This window comes from Tachypleus tridentatus, chromosome 9, assembly GCF_004210375.1.
Source record: "Tachypleus tridentatus isolate NWPU-2018 chromosome 9, ASM421037v1, whole genome shotgun sequence".
NCBI classification, from domain to species: domain Eukaryota; kingdom Metazoa; phylum Arthropoda; class Merostomata; order Xiphosura; family Limulidae; genus Tachypleus; species Tachypleus tridentatus.
In genome coordinates this window covers 90,374,889-90,397,892 of record NC_134833.1, presented here as the reverse complement: position 1 = coordinate 90,397,892, position 23,004 = coordinate 90,374,889, and the positions used below count along the sequence as shown (strand labels likewise).

Sequence of the window (23,004 nt, the reverse complement as noted above, 5' to 3'; positions counted from 1 at the left end):
TATAAACATTCTAAATAGTTTACAAAACGCAAGTTATAACAATAATCAAAACGTTCATTAAGGGTTAAAAGTTATCATTAGAAGAAGGACGATAACACTGAATAACAAACAACGGCAGTTAATGTAGAATTCATTTGTTTTTTATAACGAAGCCTCATTGGGCTATCTGCTGTATCCACTGCAGGGAATCAAACTCCAGATTCAGAATGGCTAGTATGGGTATTAACACTTTTACTAATAAAGCAGAGACGAACGTTTCGACCTTCCTAGGTCATCTTTAGTAAAAGTGTTAATACCCATACTAGCCGTTCTGAGATGCATTTTTACTTCAAGTGGGTTTCTCATCAAGAATGTAAAGATTAATGACGTGATACTGTGTGATTTTTAAGTTTGTATATTTGTTTTGAATTCCGTGGAAAGCCATGTGGCTACCTGTACTAGTCGCCCCTAATTTAGAAGCGTAAGACAAGAAGGTTTTGTTTTGTTTGTTTTTGGAATTTCGCACAAAGCTACTCGAGGGCTATCTGTGCTAGCCGTCCCTAATTTAGCAGTGTAAGACTAGAGGGAAGGCAGCTAGTCATCACCACCCACAGCCAACTCTTGGGCTACTCTTTTACCAATGAATAGTGGGATTGACCGTCACATTATACACCCCCACGGCTGGGAGGGCGAGCATGTTTAGCGCGACGCGGGCGCGAACCCGCGACCCTCGGATTACGAGTCGCACGCCTTACGCGCTTGGCCATGCCAGGCCCAAAACTAGAAGGAAGTAAGCTAGTCATCACAACTCACCGCCGACTCTTGGGCTACTGTTTTACCAACACAAAGTGGGATTGACCTATCATTATAACGACCACACTGCTGAAAGGGCGAACATGTTTGGTGTGACGGGGATTCGAACCCACGACCTTCGCATTTAGAGTCTATTGCCCTAACCACCTGGCCACGTCAAACCATTATGTGATTTTTTTTAACAGAAGAATATTATGTAGAACACTAGCGCAACATAGTTTTTTTTTATTAGTTTCGAACAATAAGTAAACGTACCAGACTCACTAGATAGTGGAGCCATATTTAAACAGCTGAATTTTCTTATGATTTAAAAAAAAACATAAATCAGGGATAACTTGATGTAAGAAGGTCCAACTTTCGAAAGCGCTCAGATTATAGGATTTTGTGTTTTTGTCTTATAGAAATTCGTATGATTTTGAGATACGTACAGCAAGTTTTATGTTAAAATTTCCGTTGTAAAATTACATTAATTCTAAGGAATATTTTCGTCTTTCACATTTAACATGAATGATTTCAAATTCTTCGTCCATTCTAGTCGCATGGTTTACTTTCGACCCGTTATCAGCATCTCCGGACATTCTACTGACTAGTGAGAAGCAAACGGTAACATGTGATACTTATGAACACAGAGTGGTTCTTGGGAACGTGGGGTTCTCTCGAGGTATCCACTACTGGGAGTTCACCATCGACAAATATGGCGGCCACGCTGATCCAGCCTTTGGTGTTGCTAGAGCAGATGTCGCTTTGGATAGGATGTTAGGTAATATTTTTGATATTCAAATTCATTTCTGTCATTAGTATGGTGGCGTATCGTAAGTAATTTATCAACCTTATTGCTAGTTGTTAATGGCAACGTAAAACACGCACATACGTACATATAAGTATACATATCTCTAAAGTCACGACGATAGACCTCAAAAACACACGTACGTTTACTGGTTTAGTACAAAGTTTTCAAGCAATTTGAAAACGGGTGGAAATATCTCTCTGAAAGGTTTTGCTATTATTTGCATAAAATTAAGTAGAATTAATTAGTCAACCTAATTTCAATATAAGTGATTCCATTCGTACAAAGATAAAATTACCTATTAATAATAAAAACACAAAATCGACGTATTTGGGCACACTAGATGGTTACAACTTTAGTTACAGCCGTTTAGTTTCGGTAACACTGTTACCATTATTAGGGTCACTATCTGATGGTTGATGGTAACTGTGTTACCGAAACTAGACGGCTGAAACTAATAATAAAGATTTTACTATTCAGTGTGCCAAAATACGTCGTTTTATTTGTTTTGTTTTTTTATGTTTAATGCAGTAGCACAATGTATTTGAAAATAAATTATGAAAAGAGACGGTTTATATCACATAGCATTATTGGTGTTAACAGTAGTTTTGGGAAGGGTGGGACTGTACACATATACAGTAGTGACATTGATGTAATAAGTGTACTTGTTGTTTCACGACACTGATTTTCATCTAGTCACAGTCACTAGACCGCAGAACCTGAACTAAGCGATTGTTTTATACGTTTTTCCTTTGGTACTTGATATCCAAAAAACTTAATGTTAACGAACTACGTTAATTTTGCACTTGAACATTTTACATTCTTACTGATGTCAGATCTCGCTAACTTATTAGCATATTACCCATCTTATGTATCATGTAATATATAGCATATGTGTCAGTCATTGCGTCTGCTTTTTTCCACTTTGTTGTAAATATTTCCGGTCATACGCGCGTTTATGATAGTTACTTTCAGTGTTTCAAGATGTGACACCGAGCTGATAAAATGTATTCATCTTCCCAGGAGTATTAAGTAACCGATTTTATCATTTTAGGAAAAGATGAGAAAGGGTGGAGTATGTATATAGACCACCAGAGGTCGTGGTTTCTTCATGATGATCACCATGAGAATAGGACCGAAGGAGGTGTAGATGATGGAGATGTGGTAGGTGTTCTTCTGGACTTAAACCGTCACCAGCTACGTTTCTACGTGAACGATGAACGTCAAGGACCTGTGGCGTTCTCAGATCTATATGGAGTCTTCTTTCCAGCAGTCAGTGTCAACAGGAATGTGCAAGTTACTGTGCATACATCTTTAGACCCGCCCTCCGACGGCGAGCTCGGGAGTGAGACATTAAATAATTAATTAATATGCAATACGATTTAAATATCAAAAAATAAGAAAGTAAAGCCTTAGTATAAGTTTTAAATATTGAAATATGAGATGACGACCCGAAAGGAAATTGAGAAAATATAAAAGATACCATTCTTAACTGATATCACAAATATCTAATAGTGAAGACTGACTGTTGAAATCTTATCCCGTGAATACAACTATTGTCTTTTTTAACAATACTTAATGTTTATTGCATATTACGTTTTCCAGTAATCTGAGATTCAACCATACATCAAAATGTAGCGATAAAATCGAAATACATACATATATATATATATATAAACATTCTGATAATTATGATTATCAAAGGTAATTTGATATAAAACAGATAATTATTTATTTGCAATCGTAAAATTGAATCAACACACGTATATTTTTAAATGGTTTAGCTCAATAAACAAACATCTGTTTTTGACTGTTTCATTTCATCAATAGACGAGAGTATTAAACGATTCTCAAGTCTAATTTACTACTGCGTTTGAAAGTGCAGTCTAGAATAGAGGTAGATGTTGCCCCGAGTAATATAAGCATTGTAGTATTGTTGTTTTATGATTTAATAAAAAGTTTAAAATCCTTTATGGTAAACTATGGCACTCATAACATAATGAGCATATACGAGTTCTATTATTCGCTGTCAAGTATTGAGGTTGCAATAGTTTTGTGATCAAAATCAGCGTTGTAAGTAGAATTAAATTATTGACGGTTTCTGACAGTGTGACGCCTTAAAGCGTTAGACATGCGGATATATCTTGTCTTGGCGTAAGTTGGTAAGAGAATGGAGTGACGTCACAAATCTATTACTATTGTTTTGATAATCGCATTCGCCGGCACGTATTGCGATTTTTTGTAAATTATACACGTCGAGAGAAACGAACATTTATTCTCAAGCGCTGTTTGTAGGTTTGGTTTATTTGTTATTCATTATATTCTAAAGACAAAAAGAAAAGAATGGTTTGACGTCTCGTAGTTTCTGGTTTATATGACACAAAGTTTTGATGTCATGAACACTTTTAACCATTTTTTTTCTTTTTTATACTTTTTTTTTCTATTGTTATAAAAGATATCTCAATTTGAATATCTGATAAATACGTATATATAGTATTGTGTATAAGAAATTCTAGTATTCAGGAACTATGAATAAAATAAACTAGAAAATCAAAGTTTTGTTTTGTTTTATAAACTTTGCGAAACAGTTTTTCATTAGAAACAATAGGGACAATGAATACTTTACGCCTTTAAGTAGTTAGCATTACGAACTGGTGATGGAAAGGACAAACGTTGTTGGTGCTGCGTTACCACTGCATACGATGTTCTGCATTTTCAGCTGTGGGTGCGTGATGAAAACGACAGTCAATTCCATGATTAGGTTCAAAGCTAAATGGGTATATCAGGTAGATGAAACGATCATCATTGTGATCAGGATCAGCTCGTGCTCTTGGCAACACGTTCACCTTCGATTCATCGCGAGCCAGTAGAGAACATTTCGTTTACAATCAGCATTGGAATTGTCAATATGGCCGATCGTTCACAAATAGTAAGGCCCAGCATGGTCAAGCGTGTTAAGACGTGCGACTCGTAATCTGAGGGTCGCGGGTTCGCATCCCCATCGCACCAAACATGCTCGCCCTTTCAGCCGTGGGGGCGTTATAATGTGACGGTCAATCCGACTATTCGTTGGTAAAAGAGTTGGCGGTGGGTGGTGATGACGACTAGCTGCCTTCCCTCTAGTCTTACACTACTAAATTAGGGATGGCTAGCACAGGTACTTTTTGTTTTATACATGGTAGCCTCTATTAATTTCAGTTTAGCTGTGAAATACATACTCCTTTACGCCATATCGCGCTACACCCACCGAACATCGCAGCAAGGACTGGTGGAATTAGTACATTATTTCGTCTTCAAACAGAAGGGCTGAATACCCTTAGTTTTGTAATCTGCTATTTTCACTGGTGGCTCACTGAGTGGTGTTTCTCAAGTATGCTCCCCAAAACGACATGACACAGTCAGCTTCTTGACGAACTTCTGGTTATTAGTAACTCCAAAAAAACGACTGTATCCGAACGGTAAAGGTCTCAAACCTGAGTGTTTAAAATATGCTGTGTAAAATACCTTTCGGGTATAAAATAGCAATATCATCTCTTTTAAAAGACAAAATTTTACTGTTTGACATAGTAAATCATTTTAAACACAGCTAAATTTCAGTTTCTGTTTAAAGAAAGCACTTTTTAAAATTTGATTTTCTTTCCGCATTTTTCACTTTCCAGGTAGACTAACTCCGCGGGTAAACAATTTTGGAAAAAAAATTACATAATTAAATTATAAAACTTTTTTTTTAAAACTAAAGGTCAGAAAAACAATTTTTTCCATACCAGTCTGAAGTTTCTCAAAGTTATCTGAACGTTTTGTTCAGTTGCCAGATGGAGTTTTTCATGGAAACATGAACTTTTACTAATTATTTTTCTTGAATAATATCTTTGTTTTAATATATGTTTGAACCAGTTTAATGATCTTTCGGAATTTGTTTTTCGGTTGCTTACGTCTTGTCCGAACCTTTTAGTTCATTTATCACATACGGTTTCCCAAGGACAACGAAAAGAAAGAAGAAAAAAAACATGAATTTTTAAATAGAATATATGGTTAGGGATTCTGCATAACTATTTATTTCTAAGCTATTTTATAGCTTAAAAATAGCGAAGTTTTCATTTTTAGCTTACATTTAGATACGTTAAAACTGGCGTGTTTCGGATTTTTTACTTTTAATAGTGTACTAATATGCCTTATATTATCTGCACACTAATTGTTTTTGGTGTTTTTTTGTGGGAATATTAACGAGTACAAAACATAGTTCTATTTATGATAAAACTTCATAAGAGCAGTTAAACTGATGTTTTACACCAACTGACGAGCCTGTGTGTAAAGTGTTAAACCTCGCGAGTACAACGACTCGGGAAGTAGGGAGTGAGAACCAGTTCTGGTGTTTCTTTGCGAAAACTCCGATTTATTCTGTTTCATCTCATTTTTTACCAGGATGTTTTGTCGGTTAAAACTAAAAATGAGAGGCCCTATTTAAGTTTTTTAGAGTGAAATTAGGATATCTAATATTATTTTAATCATTATAAATGTTTCCTGAAGATACTTTTCCTTCCTTATCTTACAAGATACATTAAATTATAACTTTAGTGACTGTAATTTCACTCCATGTTATTCTGGGTAAAATATGTTAACAAAACCTACGAGGATAAATAAACTATTAAGTTTGAAATATAATAAGATGAATAAAAATTGGGAATTTAAAAATTTGCAAATAGGAACCGTGAAAAAGTTAGGAAATAAGGGTGGAGATACTGAAGACATTAGTTACCCAAAATTCCCATTTTGAATCCACCAAATGTAATTCTAGGTAACAGCATGGAACCAAAAGGGAGTTTGCAGTTTGTATATGTTAATCTACATAACCTCGAGCTTTGTTTCTTACTTTTTTACAATTCGTATTTGCAGTTTTTTAAACTCCCAATTATTTGATTTTTTTTAGGTTTTTTCATACCTAAATATGAGAAAAGGATAATTTGATATGGTGGCTCACCTTGTACATTGCCATGATAAATATAGCCAGTTGATACGGTTCATGATTATTTACTGTAGCTAGTAACTATTTGATCACATAAGTTCAAGATATAAAATGTTAGGCTGCAGCTGAAAATTATCATGGAGATTGTTTGGGAAAATAGTGAGCATTAATAGTTTCTTGTAACTAAATTCTGTGTAATACATAGAAATGGATTTTTTGTTTGTTTTGTAATTTCGCACAAAGCTACTCGAGGGCTATCTGTGCTAGTCGTCCCTAATTTAGCAGTGTAAGACTAGAGGGAAGGCAGCTAGTTATCACCACCCACCGCCAACTCTTGGGCTACTCTTTTACCAACGAATAGTGGGATTGACCGTAAATTATAACGCCCCCACGGCTGGGAGAGCGAGCATGTTTGGCGCGACGCGGGCGCGAACCCACGACACTCGGATTACGAGTCGCACGCGCTAGACCATGCCAGGCCTATATAGAAATGGATAAATATGTGCCTAGACTAAGATACAACTCTCACTAAGGGCGACGGCCCTGCATGGCAAAGCGTGTTAAGGCGTGCAACTCGTAATCTGAGGGTCGCGGGTTCGGATCCCCGTCGCGCTAAACATGCTCGCCCTTTCAGCCGTGGGGGCGTTATAATGTTATGGTCAATTCCACTATTCGTTGGTAAAAGAGTAGCCCAAGAATTGGAGGTGGGTGGTGATTACTAGCTGCCTTCCCTCTAGTCTTACACTGCTAAATTAGGGACGGCTAGCACAGATAGCCCTCGAGTAGCTTTGTGCGAAATTCAAAAACAAACAAACACTAAGTGCGTATAATTTTTTATTAGTAGAAAAGGAACATTAAAAAAGACAAAAGACGTACATTTAAACTATCGCTTTAAATGAACGTATTTTTAAGTAATGATTCTATGAATGTGTGTAATATAATTTAATGTTATGTGTGTTGATTTTTTATATTTCTACATAATATTAGAGTTGGAACATTAAAGACACACTAAATGTGCGATGCGTTGAGTGTCCACACGTTATACTCACGTAATGTTTATTTCTTCTAGTCTGGTGATTCCTTTTTCACCCTGTACTTGAGCTTTTTTTGTGGAACACACATATGTATATATGTTTAGTGCGATGAGGATTTGAACCCGTGACTCTCAGATGAGGAGACGCCCCCTTTAACCCACCTGGATATGCCGGGTCTAACTTTAAGCTGTAATGATACACTAGAATTTTAACTTTTCATTATCTTTTATGACCTGTAAACTCAATATCAGAGATTCTTACTGTACAATTGCTAATAGGCATTGATTACGTGCAATATCGTCGAAATATCTACGTAAATGTCGCCTCTTGGGACAGCAGTAAATATATGGACTTACAACACTAAAATTTGGGGTTCGATTCCCCGCAGTATACATAGCAGATAGCCCAATATACCTTTGCTCTAAAACAAAATCTATAGACAATTTTAATTTACGATTACTTGGTTTTAACTCTTCGCACAATTCTTGACAAAAAACAAACAAACTGAAATTTTGCTTTTAGGCTCGTAACCTCCATAACTATATAAATGAAGTTTGTTTGTTTTTTTATTTTGAAAGAGTCAAGTCAGGGATTCCGAAATGGATGTAAAGGGTCATAGTCTGACATGTTAACCACTGGAGCACTTCTTGAGGACTATAGGGCAAAAAATATGACCAATTTGTTTTTAGCAGAATCTATAAAATAATACTAGATGTATACTCTCAAAATCAACTTGATATGTCTGCGAAGTTTCAGATCTCTAGGTTCTTTCCTCTTGAAGCTATAGCCGAAAAACACACAGACAGACTAGTTATCTTATTATTATAGATTTTTCATTGATGAACATGGTTAAACATCAGTTTACTTGTTTGTTTATACTGGGTGTTAGACCTTACCTCTTAAATTTAGTATTCATTGTAGAAATGACATTCTAAATTTTAGAATTGTCAGAGAAATCCATCGAGCATCTGTTTCAACTTCAACACTGCATCTTTGGGCTTTACTGTGTTGTTAGTTTCCCAAAATATTTAAATTGTTTATTTCTTATATATATATATATGATTTCAAGTCTTCTTTTTAAAGATAATGACACTACTGTGACCGTTTTTGTTTTTTAAATGTTTCTTCCTCAGTGCAATAATCAACTGACGATGTTCGATTCGGCTGGTATGTGAAATCGATTTGGACACATACGAATAAGTTCTTCCTTCATCCAATTTGGACGTATAGTTTTGTCTATTCGTTACACTTGATCGTTTGTTGGTTTTGAAATTTGCGCTAAGCTACACGAGGGCTATCTGCGCTAGCTGTTCCTAATTTAGCAATGTTAGACTAGAGGGAAGGTATCTAGTCGTCACCACCCACCGCCAACTCTTGGACTACTCTTTTACCAACGAATAGTGGGATTGATCGTCATATTATAACGCTCCCAAGGCTAAAAGGGCAAGCATTTTTGGTGTGACGGGGATTCGAACCCACGACTCTCGGATTAAGAGTCGAGTGTCTTAACCACCTACCCATGCCGGGCCCGCTACACTTGAACCACTACAGCTAGAACATTTCAAGCACGTTACATTGCTTCATTGTTTTATTTTATATTTACAAATTAACTTATTTGTGTTTTAGGTCAGGTCATGGGTCAGGGTCAACGACCTAGACCTCGGAAGTGATGCCAAACGTCTTATTTTTGTCTAGTCAAACAACCGAAATATTTCCGGGATGATTCTTTTGTTGTTTTTAATCCACATCAAGATGTAAGACTGTCTTCTGTGGCAAGTGTTAGATACCCTGACATATTTAAGTATCGATTGTTATTATGGCTATTTTAGCAAAATACTCCACACATAAGATATTTTACATCGTTTACAATCCCTAGTTATGACTAAGTCATTGGTAAAATAAAACACTAAATTTTCACAGCATTAACACAAATGTCTCTTAGGAAAATATCTACTGATAATATACTTAAAAAAGTAAATGTATTTAATTTGTTAAAATATTTTTAAGCTAAAGTTTCATTTCAGTTTGGTACTTGTTCTTTCAGCCTTTACAAATAAAAAATAAATAAAATAAACACCCAAAACGTGTCAACAGATATGATATTATGTATATTTTATATCATATTCCTTAAAGCGATGAAAATACTATTCTAATTAAAATCTTAATACAAGTCTTGCTAAAGTATATTTACTTTAAACCAAACGTGAGATATCAGTCACCAATAACTGCCTATTGACAATGTCTACTGCAAAGGTCTTTAGCAATCATTTAGGGCTCTGAGGATTTTAAGCTTCTGTAATTTATTGTAATAAAGCAAAACAACAGTCAGTATCGTTTCCAATGAAGTATTTAACTGAACATTGTAATGATTACTTTGCTTAAACTCAACATCATTATCAGCTGCACGGTGTCATTTTTCAGAAATTATTTGTACTTGTAGTTATGATAAAGCTATTACGGTTACCTGCTACCTTTCTTAGTTTTAAACTACTGTCCATAGGAAGGCAGCTAGTCAGCAGCAGTCTATCATCCACCTTCATTGCTAAAGAATATAATGCCACTGTTATGAAACACTCAAGTTTAAAGTGCTGGTACATTTGTGTGTGTGTGTGTGGTGGTGTCACAAGACATTTGAACTCGTCTTCAGCTTCGAAACCCAGAGTAGTAAAAAATTGTAATTAAGCGCAAAGTTAAACAATGGGCTGTCTGTGCTCTTCTTATCACGGATATCGAAACCCAGTTTCTAGCGTTATAAGTCGGCAGACATTTCTTTGTGCCACTGAAGGGCAGTCGTTAAAGAGCCAATCCATTCCCATTTAAGCAATTAAAACTACGACGCTTCAGACCAAGCAAGTATAATTAAAACTGATGACTACTTTGTTTGTTTAGTGTAGCTTTAAAATGATATTTCCTGGTACGTGTGAAAAAATTAAACCAAGAATCCTTATTCTGCTCCAACAGACTAGAAATAAAATGGACCAATTTCAGATATTTTTCTAACACGGTTCATTGTCTGTAAATGTTTTAAGGAGCACACATATTTTTATATATAAATTTCGTAATACTGTTTATCACTGTTGTGGACTTAACAACAAAACTACAACTAACAAGCTTAAATAATGTAATTCCCCTTATCAAACAGATCCTTGACATTCAATTTCATTATCCTATAAAAATACTTAAATAGAATTTTTGAACAATAATTATCTAACACAATTTTAAGGATAATCAAAGTTTCAGTGCAAACCATCCTGCTAGTACTAAGCCTACATTTAAAGTTGTAAAGACTAACTTAACAATTAAAGTGTTTGCAAAATCTGCCATCTCAAAACAAAATTTTAAAAAGTCAATGTTCTTTGGGAATTAAGTAACATGACCAGAGAGCTGTTGATTTACTTTCCTTTCGCTAGAGGACGCAGTATTCAAGGATTATTTTCTGCGCATGCGTATAGTAAATAGCAACATGCGTTGCTTGTTTTCAAGTTTAGTATAGCGTCTGCTGAAGGGAGGAAGAGTATGAAACATGATGGAAGAGGAACTTCGGTGTGCACTTTGTAACCATTTGTTTCGTAATCCAGTTTTGTTACCTTGTTATCATTCTGTTTGCTTGAATTGTGCTATTCGTTCACAAAAATCAGCACAGCAAACTCAGCCACAACCGGAGGGATCTCTGAATAATTTGAATGAAATAACTTCAGATTATTCAGATATTGATAAACTTAGTTTGGTAAGTGAAACAGATAGTGGGGTGGTTTGCAACAGTCGTCCCAACAGCTATGTAGGTATTCCAAATATTCAGGGTATTTTGTTCCCGCCTTTACATAGTAGTGCGTTGTCTCTGAACTGCCCGGTATGTCAGAAGGTCGTTTACTTCGATGAAAATGGAGCCAATAATTTGCAAAAAAATCGAACTCTTCAAAATATTGTCGATAAATACGTAGAGGCTAAACATTTACCTGTTTTCTGTCAACTGTGTGAAGGTGACCCTAATGTAGCCGCAGTTATGTGTGAACAATGCGAAGTGTTCTATTGTGAAGCATGTAGGGACAACTGTCACCCGGCCAGGGGCCCGCTCGTGAAACACTCGTTAGTTAACCCTCAGCAAGGAAAAGCTAATCTGAGAGCAAGAATCAAAGAAAGGAAGCCAAACTGCGTAGAACATGCTGAAGAAACTTTGAGCATGTTCTGTATGATATGTAAAGTCCCAGTTTGTGTTTTGTGTCTACAAGAAGGTAATCACACTAACCACGACGTACAAGCTTTGGGAGCGATGTGTAAGGCACAAAAGGTAGGCCCGTGCTTACTGAAGTTTGTTTTGTAATTTCTAGAATCTTATTTGTTTGGATTTTGATTGACACTTTACAAACATGTAGGCTGACAAATACTTGAGCTTTCAACTTTATTATTTTACTTATGTTCACGTGCAAGCTGTTGTATTATAACTACAAACAATGGGTTATGATTAAAGTTACAAGTAAGTACTATACTAGGCCTTCGCTACGTATAAATAGTAACAGTGAAATGTAAAACTAACACTAACAAGGGTAAGGCGTTAAAACACGCTGAAATGAGTTCAGGGCCTTTAGATGAAATTATGAATATTAGCTGTAAAACTAAAAACTAAAGTGTTGAAATACAATATAGGTTGTTAATTTTGACCTCTAACAAATAAAAGACCTAAACTTACTTTTAACCACATGTGAGGTACTTTCACATAAGGAAAAATATTTCTAGTGCTCGAGTGTTTCTTGACTGTTAGTGTTACATCTGCAGCTATGTAAGTGCCATGGTGTTTATATTAATCTTACTTTTTTTTCTCACTGAAATGCTTTAGAAGTCAAATTATTTTTGTAAGTACAAAGTGAATTATTTTTGTAAAACATTACGCAACGTGTTAACCAAAACAGTTTTCATCAGCCAGCTCATTTCACCCCTTCTAATGATGTATAACGTGATTGAACTCTGAGAAGTTTAAGTCAAAAAAGCGAAAAGTAATTGGTTCCGATAGTATTTAGTGTGTAGGACAATTTCAAGTAAATATGCAGCCGGTATTGATTTAGCAGAGCCCACCAGATGTAAAAAATGACATATGCGTTACTATTAAAAACAGATTAAAGATACATGTATAACTTTGTTTTTTCCATTAATATGCATAGTTTTTATGAGTATAGCGTTTTTGTTCTACAAAATATATGGTACATGTAATGAAATTGTTATATCGTTTCTGCTGAATTTCAAAATCCGAGGTGGCCTAGTTTCCCGAAAGGGGGCCGAAGTCTGTCTGGAGGGCTCACGTGTTTAAACACTCGCAGTGTCTGTTAGTTAGTCATCATACACTAAAACGATGTCAGATAATGGATGCTTAACGCTGCAATTTGTACTGCTGTGATGTCAGCAAAACGTGCGTATGCGATGAATCATGAGAATAATTATGCACTCTTTATACTACAACACAGCATGATATATGAACTTTAAAAGCTATTTGTTACTCTTAATTTTGGTTTTACTAACTCTTGAAACAGAACACATTCTAGTGTACAACTAGTAAAATACAAGTTTTCAAGTTCTCAGAAATGAAGTTGAATTATTTTGCCTTGCCCCACTTCATAATCGTTTGATCGCTTGACATAAAAAATCTTACCAAAACAGTGTACGAGATTAATAAAAATGTGTATTAATACTGTACCAACTATTCTGATTCGTTCTTTTGTGATATTTCTGATTTTTGTTAGAAAATACACGAACTTAATTCATATATCATAGTCATGTTTTGATCTTCTTGACTTGAACAATAAAGATGCACGTCCAAGATAAGGTTAGTAAGTATCACGAATTTTTGTGACCTTGTAAAACGGCTTTGCTCCATGACACCAACTTCTAGTAGGGCTTCGTGCAAAGTTAGTGTTGAGTTACACAGAAAATTAATTGTGTTGCGTTTTAAACAAATATTGCATTATTAAATTGTTGTTGTTTTTGAGATTTGTTTTACATATTTTCTTATTTTGCATATTTTTTACAAGTATTTGTTGAATTTCGCCGTTGAGTAGTTTTGGGTGAAATTCAACAAATACTTGTAAAAAAAATATGCAAAATAAGAAAATATGTAAAACCAATCCTGAACGATGGGATTAGTAATAACCTTGTAACCCTCTCGCAGCTGAATGTATTCGTATGTTCAACGAGTTTTAATTTCACGAACTGCACTTTGCTAGTCTACTGTTTTCTCTAATCATGTCTTATTTCCCCTAAAATCATGTATAGGCCTATCTTAAATAAACAATGGCGACTGTTTACAAAGGTCTGAGGGATCCTAGATGAACTAATAATTTAACTGCTTTACCTGATATTTCAACGAGTGACGTTTTTGCAATCATTTAGAGACATTCAAAAGTGTTTACAAAACAAATCCGTTACACTTTCTACAACTTATGAGACGCTATGACGTAACATACTTAAGGAAGCGAGAAAAATAGAAGGCTCGAGTAATATGACGTCATATTTCACAGTTGGACCAGATACACAACATACGATCTTTTTCGAGTTACGTAACTAATTTTTCCTAGCTGTCGCCTTTAAAATAATTTCTTTTAAAACTTTTCTCATGAAAACTAAATAATCATTAAATATTAGATCAGTAAATGAACTAACACTGACTAGTCTTGTACATAAAGTAATAAACAAGCTCTCTTCCACAAAAATATTTACAAGATGACAATTCTCAGTTAGTATACAAAACCTACTTATTGAGTATGCACTAGCATTTGCCGTCTACTTGATAGTTTTAATACAGAACCTGTAGTTCTGGGAGTACAATGCCCACGTCATGATCCTCACAATGGATATATGCAAGTAGTTGGTGTTCCATCTGGATGTTTAACTCCAACCTATACAGGTAGTTCTGGAACTTCTTGATACAAATATGATAACCAGATACACCCATTCGATCATATATTAGTCTTTCTTACCACTCAATAGCTTTTTAATTACGTATATTACCGTTCTTATGTTCTTGTAGGAGTACTGGTCAAATTCCAGTATCTGAAGCATAGGTCCGGATGATAAACAGTTTGTTGAAGTCTGCCATTCTAAACATTCATCAGCTTCCAGATATGTTCCTCAACTTATGGAATGCCATTTGCTGTGGTTGTTTCCACTTCACCTTGTTTGGGTAGGCTTTTCTTTGACGAATTAGTCAATGACGCAACAACTTCAGCATACTTTGGGATGAACTTTCTGTAGTGTCCAATTAAACTCAGGAAGGATTTGATTTGCTTCTTGGTTGTTGGAGCTGTTGCCATTTATACGTATGTTATATTTTCCTTTTCTATGGTTATTTTTTGGTCTCTCACTTTGTGTCTAACAAATTACAGCACAGAATTGCAAAGTAGAATTTAGATGGTCTGATCTGCTGTCCTTATTCGTCTGAAAAGCAAGATCTTCAGGTGGCCTTTTCATCTGGCTGTATGTGTTAGAGTGTCATCCATATAACTCTCGATGTTAGCGGTTTTCTGAAACATTCTTTTCAAGTTGCATTTGAATTACTCAAATGGCATCTTTTTAAGTTGGTGACATTCATATGGTGTTACAAATTCTCCTTAGATCCTATTTCCATTAGGATATGCTAATAATTTTTAATAATGTTAATCTTTGAAACGAACCTAACCCCATCTAGTTTTGACGTGATAGCCTCTGGGTTGCCAAGAGGTTTGGAGTTGAACTTTGTCACGAGGTTCAGCTTCTGGGGTCCATGCAGAAGCAGTTTGAGCCCTCCATCTTCTTCATGATTACCACTGGTGAACAACAGGCTGAAGGTAAAGGCTTAATGATTCTAGCTTCTGACATTTCCTCAATATTCTGCTTTGTCAGGTTTTTTATGACAGAGAACATCTCATAGGGCTTTATCTTGACTGAATCCCTGGTCATGGTCCCAGTCTTGTGTTGCAGAAGGTCTGTCTTGCCTAGTCTATTTGTTAAGACATCTGCATCCTGGCACATTATACCTCGTATTTCTTTCTTCTGCTTGCCAGTCAGTTCCTCACTGGTGTTGACTCCTTTGATTGTTTACTCTTTGCCCAGTCGTCTTAGGTCTAATAAATCTCCTGTGACAGACACTATCTTCTGGTTCTGCATCTACGATAGCCACACCTACAGAATCCACCTTTAGCTCAATAGCTGTACCTGTTAGGTCTTCTTCTTTTTCGAAGTACCTCTTCAACAGATTGGTATAGTATATCTTGGAACTCCTGTTCATTTTCACCTCATAGTCTATTCTGCTGAGAAGTCCCTGTACTTCAAAAAATCATTTCCATTGCAGGGTGAGTGTGTTGTTGTTTGTGGGTAGTAGAACTAAAACCTTTTATCTGATCTTGAAACTTTGATACTTGTTATAGAAATGCTTCTGACTGCTTAGAGCTGCATACAAGCTCGCCCAAGAAAGGTGAGTGCTATGTGTTCTTTAATTATGATTAAGGTTTAAAATAGTACTGACAGTATATTCAGTTATCGTTACTGGTATTCAAACATTTCTAATCGTGTGACTTGAGGAACTAAAAATTCAACTGCTTTTCTCACGTGTTTTCGTGAGAAAATTTTTTTTCCACATTAAACCAAATTGTCAATTATCTATAGACCCGCATAGTATGACGACTATGGCAATGAATAAGTTGAAATCCAGGCTTTGTATTGGTTATAAATGTAATGAGAATCGGCCTCAGAAAAATCTATTAGCAAACTGTAAATTAGAGCATATTAGAAGCAAGTGTGGAATGTGGTTTTGAATTTTTATTGATTGCTCTTTAGCTTCATGAGATTGAAGAATATAAAAATATAGTTTTGGAATATCGATGACGAAATTATAAAGAATATTTTACATTACATTTCATAGTTTTCTAGGAGATGGACAAAAAATCCAGAAGAGAAGACAGCTCAAAAACAAATGTTCAAATTCTCATACTAGGGATTTTGAGGTTGTTTTTAAATTCCCTTGTACAATTAAGAACTTATAATTTGTGTAATACTAAAATTTTGTTTATTATCTGTGTTTTGATGTCAGGTTTTGAATGCAACTCACTAAAACATCGTGAAATGCGCAGTTTGACCTGCCCTAATTTCAAGGGTTAATCACACACTCATCTACCTAACGTGCAGTCAGTCAGGTAGGTGCATTCACATTCTCTTTCACAACATTAGAGTCGCCAATTTTCACGGTGAGATTAGCTTATTGACTGAAATAATAAATCAAGATTACCATATAAAACATTTATAATTCTTTAGAAAGTGAAGCTGAAATACCACAGGAGGCATTCACTTAAAACTCTGAGGATAGAACATGTGATAAAAGATATTGCTCTCCACTTTTAATATACAATAAATCAATACCAGTGCAGCAATTACTAATACCGACTGCAAACCATGTCAATAGCTCTTTCAGTATTTGCATTGGACCTGGTACTTGAACTCAATTAGCAAATAACATTGTTTGCAAGTAACTGTCCCAGTTACGTAGTCTCTTCTTTGCAGATCATTTTCAGCATGCTCTTCAATACTTCATTAATTCTCTCTCACAAGGCCCATTACATCTAGTGCTGTTTGGGGTGGTAAAGAGCTGCTTAGTACTGATGAGTCTGCACATCTCTTGCATCACATCTGAAATAAATTGGGTCCCTCTGTCATGCAAGATTCCATTCAGAAACCCACTCTGCAGGACACTTCTAGTAGAGCTTCTGTCACTCTGTCTCCATATTTGGCATTGCTATAGCTTCTGAAGTAATGTCAGTACCTGCCAGTTGCTTTTGTCAGAAACAGATACTAGTGGTCCAATTCAATCTACATCTACTCTGTTAAATGGTCTTCTGTGAGAAGCATTTCTCTTGGTGGCACCTTGGCTAACTTTCTTCTTGGTATTATCCTTTGGTAGATATGACAGGACCTGAAGAATCTTGTTACATTTACAATGACAGCTATCTAATGGAAATTTCTAATAATTCTGGCTGTCGTCTTCTTTGCTCCTAGGTGTTTTCACACAATTGGCTCATAAGTTCGATATTCTATTGTTACTATGGTCTGTTTAACTTCTGCATAACTGCCTTGATATATCTAATACAGCATTCCTTTGCAGTTCTAGATTGTGTAAGTCCCTTCCTCTTTCTCGTGCTTGACTTTCTTTCTGGTGCTGCCCCAAAGTCTCTGCATAGAAGGGTCTTTCTTCTGTGCTTCCTTCAGATCCTGCAGACTATTATTGAGGCTGTTAAATTTTATATTTGCAGGGACTTGATGTTTTGCTTGCTCTCTTCTTGATCTCTAGTGGTGACTGCAAAAGTTCTATCAATCTTCTTTCTGTCTGGTTCTTTCAAACTTTTACTACGTGGTATATTTCCAATCACCAAGTCATAGACGGGTGTATTCATACACATAGCCCTAAGGTCTCCTACATAGTATAGAGTGTCCTCTTTTATCTTTGCTGTGAGAAACTTGTTCACTCTTCAGTTAACTGGTACACAGACAAGTACGTTGTCTGTCGTCTGGTCATATACTGATGTCACGCCTGCATATGCTTGTTGCCCTTTCCCTGTGAGAAGTTTGCTGAAACAGACTGCCCAGTTCTAACTTTGGGCAAATCTTTTATATCCCTCCAAGAAAGTATCTATGTCATCGTTTGTTAATAAATTGTGGGCAGCATGGGTCTTGTAGCCCTAACCTATTGTCATTTTGGGGTCCTTGTTGAGTGAATTTTGCAATCTCAATTTTTTTCTCTTATTTTTTTCTGTCAGTAGTTTATTCTCTCTCTTTCCTTCTCTTCATTTTGAACTTGGGCTGTTATTCTTCTACTTCCAGCTTTTACTCATCTTTTTTTAGTCTTTCTTTTTATTCGCTTAGTCCTTTTTCCCTCTCTTCTTCCTCCTCCTCCTCTTTCCTCTGTTGCTGCTCTTCTCTCTCTAATTTTTCTTGTTTTTGTTTAACAAACTATTGTAATGAGCTGTCTTTTAGCCCAATATGCTTACGTCTTTCAATCCACATATCAAAATATTTTGATATAGTTATATCGCGAAGTTGTAATTTCTGCACTATTTTCGCCACCTCTACCGTTGTACGTATATACAGGCTTACTTATTTTCGCTATCTTTAACCATCGTTACCGTAGTATAATCCTGATTGGCTCGTAAGATGTCAAGTTTGTGTGTGTTTAGGACGGGATTCTTTAAAGTAGGTGTCCGTCACTTGTTGGCGATAAATTTCAATATTAAAAGAACAGCTCATAATACACTTCTTTGAAAATAATATATTTTCAAAATAATCCAAATGTATGCACAAAAATTTGTTTCACTATTAGTTATCAAAGTGATATTTAAAGCTTTACTTTTTTTTTCTTGTCAGAAGTCCACGCAGCCCAATTTCACGTTTACTAACTGAACTTTTCCTGACTTGCGCTCACTTGGTGGTCTATATATATATATATATATATATATATATATACTCAACTGAGTCTTACAACTTTCTACAAATTGTGAGACGTTATGATGTAACAATACTCACTTAAAGTAACGAGGAAGTAAAAGTGTTCGAGTAAAGTGAGATCATATTACAACAGTTGAACTACACACATAACATATAACTCCTATCGAGCTACATAGCGAAATAGTTCATAACTATCGCCTATAAATAATTACTTTTAACACTCTTGTTATGACAACTAAATAACCATTAAATATTAGATCATTAAACGAATTAAATAATAATGCTTATAGTTAGCTGTCTTGTTTGTCCAACACTGATCAGAAGTTACTGATAATTTAACAGTATACCCATTGCAGGGTTTGAATTCATAGTATAACCGTTTTGACAGTCAACATTGAGCGAAATGAGTTTATATGGTGTTTTGTGTTGTCATTTACTCACTACAGTAAACCTATATTTGTGAAAGATTTGAAGAACACGTAATCCAGTATTTCGGTGTCAAGTGTTGAATGATAGATTTAGCTTCATATTTAATTTTAGAAATTCGTTTGTTGGATATATTATGGTCGTTAATATCCTTACGTCGAATCTATAGGCTTATTTTTATATACACCTACGTACTTGAACTTTTAAAGATGCAATGCCGAAATATAATTTTTTAACCTTTTGGTTTTAATTAAGGCTTAATACCGACATGTCGGCGATCTTTTTGCTTCTTTATGTATCAAAAGGTCGCTTGTTTGATGGCTTGTTTTGCTCTACTACATAAAATACCGGTTTTCTAAAGTGGTTCGTGCTGATTACCCTTATTGTTCCCTTTGTTCTGAAAATCACCATTTTGTTTTTTAAATCCACAAATGTTTGAAAATTAGTAAGTTTAATTTTTTCGCTACATTACTGGAATACTTAAGAACAGTTTTCAATTAACTTATTTCTATATAATGGACATCCATATTTTTTATTTATAAGCAGAAAAGGAGAAAATCCATCTTTTGTAATATTTAAAGGAGCATCATAGGTGTATTTAAAATAAGATGGTTTACAATATGATACGCATTGTAAATGATTTATTCTTTATTTATGAGAGCTAGTCGATACTGAGTAGGCCTTGTATGGCCAGGTGGCTAGAGCGCTCGACTTGTATTCCGAGGGTCGCGGGTTTGAATCCCCGTCACACCAAACATACTCGCCCTTTCAGCTGTGGGATCGTTATAACGTTTGATAAATTACACTATTCGTTAGTAAAAAGTAGCCCAAGAGTTGGCGGGGGGTGGTGATGACTAGCTGCTTTCCTCCTTGTCTTACACTGCTAAATTAGGGACAGCTAGCACAATGACCGTCTTGTAGCTTTGTGCGAAATTCAAAACAAACAAACAAGCGATGTTAAGTAAGATCGAATGTTCCATGAATATTAAATTTAAAATAATTTTTATGCATGTATCTTTATCGATGATTTCATATCGTATCTGTATTCGTGATTTTTAGAACCGCAGGAAGTTCAGACAAGTCATTTGTGTAATAGATATGGTTGTGCCATTAAACGTACTGCAATAAAAGGTGAATGCTTACACACAACTTGGCCGCAATGCTTATTGGACAATAGAAATTATACGAAAAATTCGTAACATAAGGCTTAAGAAACTGTTGTTTTCATACAGTACTGTAATTTTATAACTACTGCCCTAGGTGTCATGATACACTATTTATGATATTTTTCTTTACATACACCTATAAGTTTTACAGCGTAAATTTCATTGAATTTAGCAACTGATATTAATATCAACTCAAGTTGACAAAATTTTATGTTCAATAACATCTGTATTCGTTTCTTTATGTTGCTGCAATTCGTCTTGTGGTTTAGAAAACCGAACTAGTCAAACCAGTCTCTCCGATCAACGACTAACCCTCTTGTGGCTTTCGTCGCTGTCTCATTCCAACTAAACTAGACTCGAGGCCCAAGGCAATTTTACTGCATTTTTTGGGAATAGAACGTTGGTGGCCATGAGGAACACTTGATTTACAGTTTACCTTGGCTTTTCAGTTATGGCTTCCATTTCTTAAAAAAGTAACAACAACAAAAACTGCATGTCAGAGGTAGACTGACAGAGGAATTAATCCTTCAGTTTGTGTTTTTTTAACTGTTGTATTAGTCGCGTTTTCTCTCAGAAGTTGAAATATTCTCAGCGCCTTAAAAACAAAAGGAAAAAATAGAGCGATCGATATCTGAGTTATATACACGAGCGTTTTCTAAAAAAATCTTACGAAATAACGAGGTTTTATAGTCATGTAGCAAAATGTGAAAAGAGTATTGAAAAAAGAATTTGAATTATCTGCATATGGACAGTTAATCTTGTGTATAACAAGTTTATATTTCAATACATTTAATTCTGCTTTAATATTAGATGTTCTTGTTTGGATTGGTATTGTTTGAATAAAAAGGTTAACCACTTTTTTTCTGAATCGTAAGTTATATGATTTAATACGTTTTGTAAATAGTACAAATGTCTCGTACTATCTCGCATCGAATAGGTGACTTTACAAAAGCTACGTTTTTAACATAGGCTTCTTTCGGAAACTCAGGCCTGTTTAAAAATCCCAGTCGGTAAAATAGCTGTGTAACCAAATGCATGTAATACTACACAAGTGATTCTTTATAATGGTTTGAAAGAGTATCGTGTGGTTACGTGTATCCTTCCGACAGTGGCACAATGTTAAGTGTGAAGCTTGTATGGCTAACAACCGGATTTAGATATCTGTGGTGGGCACAGCACAGGTAGCTCATATTGTGAAATTTTGTGTTTAACAACAACAACAACAAAAGAGGTGGTTGTATATTATAGGTATGTTTTGATTATTTTCGCTTTTGCATACTAAAATAATTTTAACACAAGCAAGCTGTCCTCCCTCTAAAATCTTGATGCGCAAACTATATATATATTTGAATGTACAAATTAAAGAACAAAATTTTGAAAACTACACTACAAATATTATTGCTATTAAGTAATATAGCAACATAAATTAACTTGGTAAAATAACGGTGGGAGTGGTGCAATTAAACGAATGTTTAGATGGGAAGGTGAAATAAGAAGTTGCACATCATATCTTGAACGAAGTCTTGTCTCTGTCTTTTGTCAGGGAGAACTTCAGTTAGGGTGGACTTTGCTATTAGATTTGGTTGATAGGTGGCGTTTCGGGACTCATGACAGTTTGTTAACCCATATAGTAGAATTATTTCATAAATCGTTCATCAGTTTCTACATTGGAATGTTGAGATTATGCGGAAAGAAAGTTAGGCTTAAGTGTGTATGTATGTACACCAGTACAGAGTAAGTATTGATGGAACTGTGCTAAAGATATATATGTAGTAGTAAGTTTCGTAGAGTTACGTAGCCAGAGAGAATGAAAAAGTCATGAGTTAATATAGATGTCTGATAGTTACTGCCATGCTTCCAGATCCGTTTACTTTGTCAAATTCGGGAAAAGTCGCAAATAACGAGAGGCTCATCAGAAATTTCTTTTCTTTTAAATGGGTCTGGAGTAAAGAAAGAGACTGGACATAATGTGAAACAGAGCGAAAACAATATTTTTTCCAACATTTGAACACAACAGAAGATATTAATGATTACGTAGACAAAATATTGCATCTTTAACGAAGCTTTCAAAAATACTTGTGAAGAAGAATTGTTATTCCATGGCTAGAAAACACCGATTTATACATACAGTTCATAATATTGTTTTCTGGTTGCGTGTGCTGCGTTATGTCCTGTTGCTCATTCCAGTCGAAAAACAAGAAAGGATGTATCCTTCCTCGCTGCCCATATTTACTTACTATGTTCCACTTTACAAGCACATATTCTATGAGAATGCTTACGTGATATTATAGGTGAATGACCCAGAACAATAAGAACTGGAGCGAAAGGAACTTTGTTACTTCCTTGACCAGTTTTAATCTACAAGCACCTGTATGTTTGAAA

General features: G+C 35.3%; 2 protein-coding genes across 3 annotated transcripts in view; both read left to right on the top strand.

The window, feature by feature from the left end:
• LOC143225722 (E3 ubiquitin-protein ligase TRIM9-like) overlaps positions 1-4,134 on the top strand; it is a 62,048-nt gene extending 57,914 nt beyond the window's left edge. Inside the window, exons 7-8 of the mRNA XM_076455622.1 lie at positions 1,328-1,552; positions 2,634-4,134. Of these exons, the coding sequence (XP_076311737.1) occupies positions 1,328-1,552; positions 2,634-2,944 (536 nt within the window). The 3' untranslated portion in view covers positions 2,945-4,134. The remainder of the gene's footprint in view (positions 1-1,327; positions 1,553-2,633) is intronic.
• Positions 4,135-11,060: 6,926 nt separating this feature from the next.
• LOC143225721 (E3 ubiquitin-protein ligase TRIM9-like) overlaps positions 11,061-23,004 on the top strand; it is a 63,311-nt gene continuing 51,367 nt past the window's right edge. For both annotated transcript variants that reach the window (XR_013014001.1, XM_076455621.1), the window contains exon 1: positions 11,061-11,864. Coding sequence is in view for 1 of the 2 variants with exons in the window: in XM_076455621.1 (XP_076311736.1) it covers positions 11,100-11,864 (765 nt within the window). In the remaining variant the exon portion in view is untranslated. The remainder of the gene's footprint in view (positions 11,865-23,004) is intronic.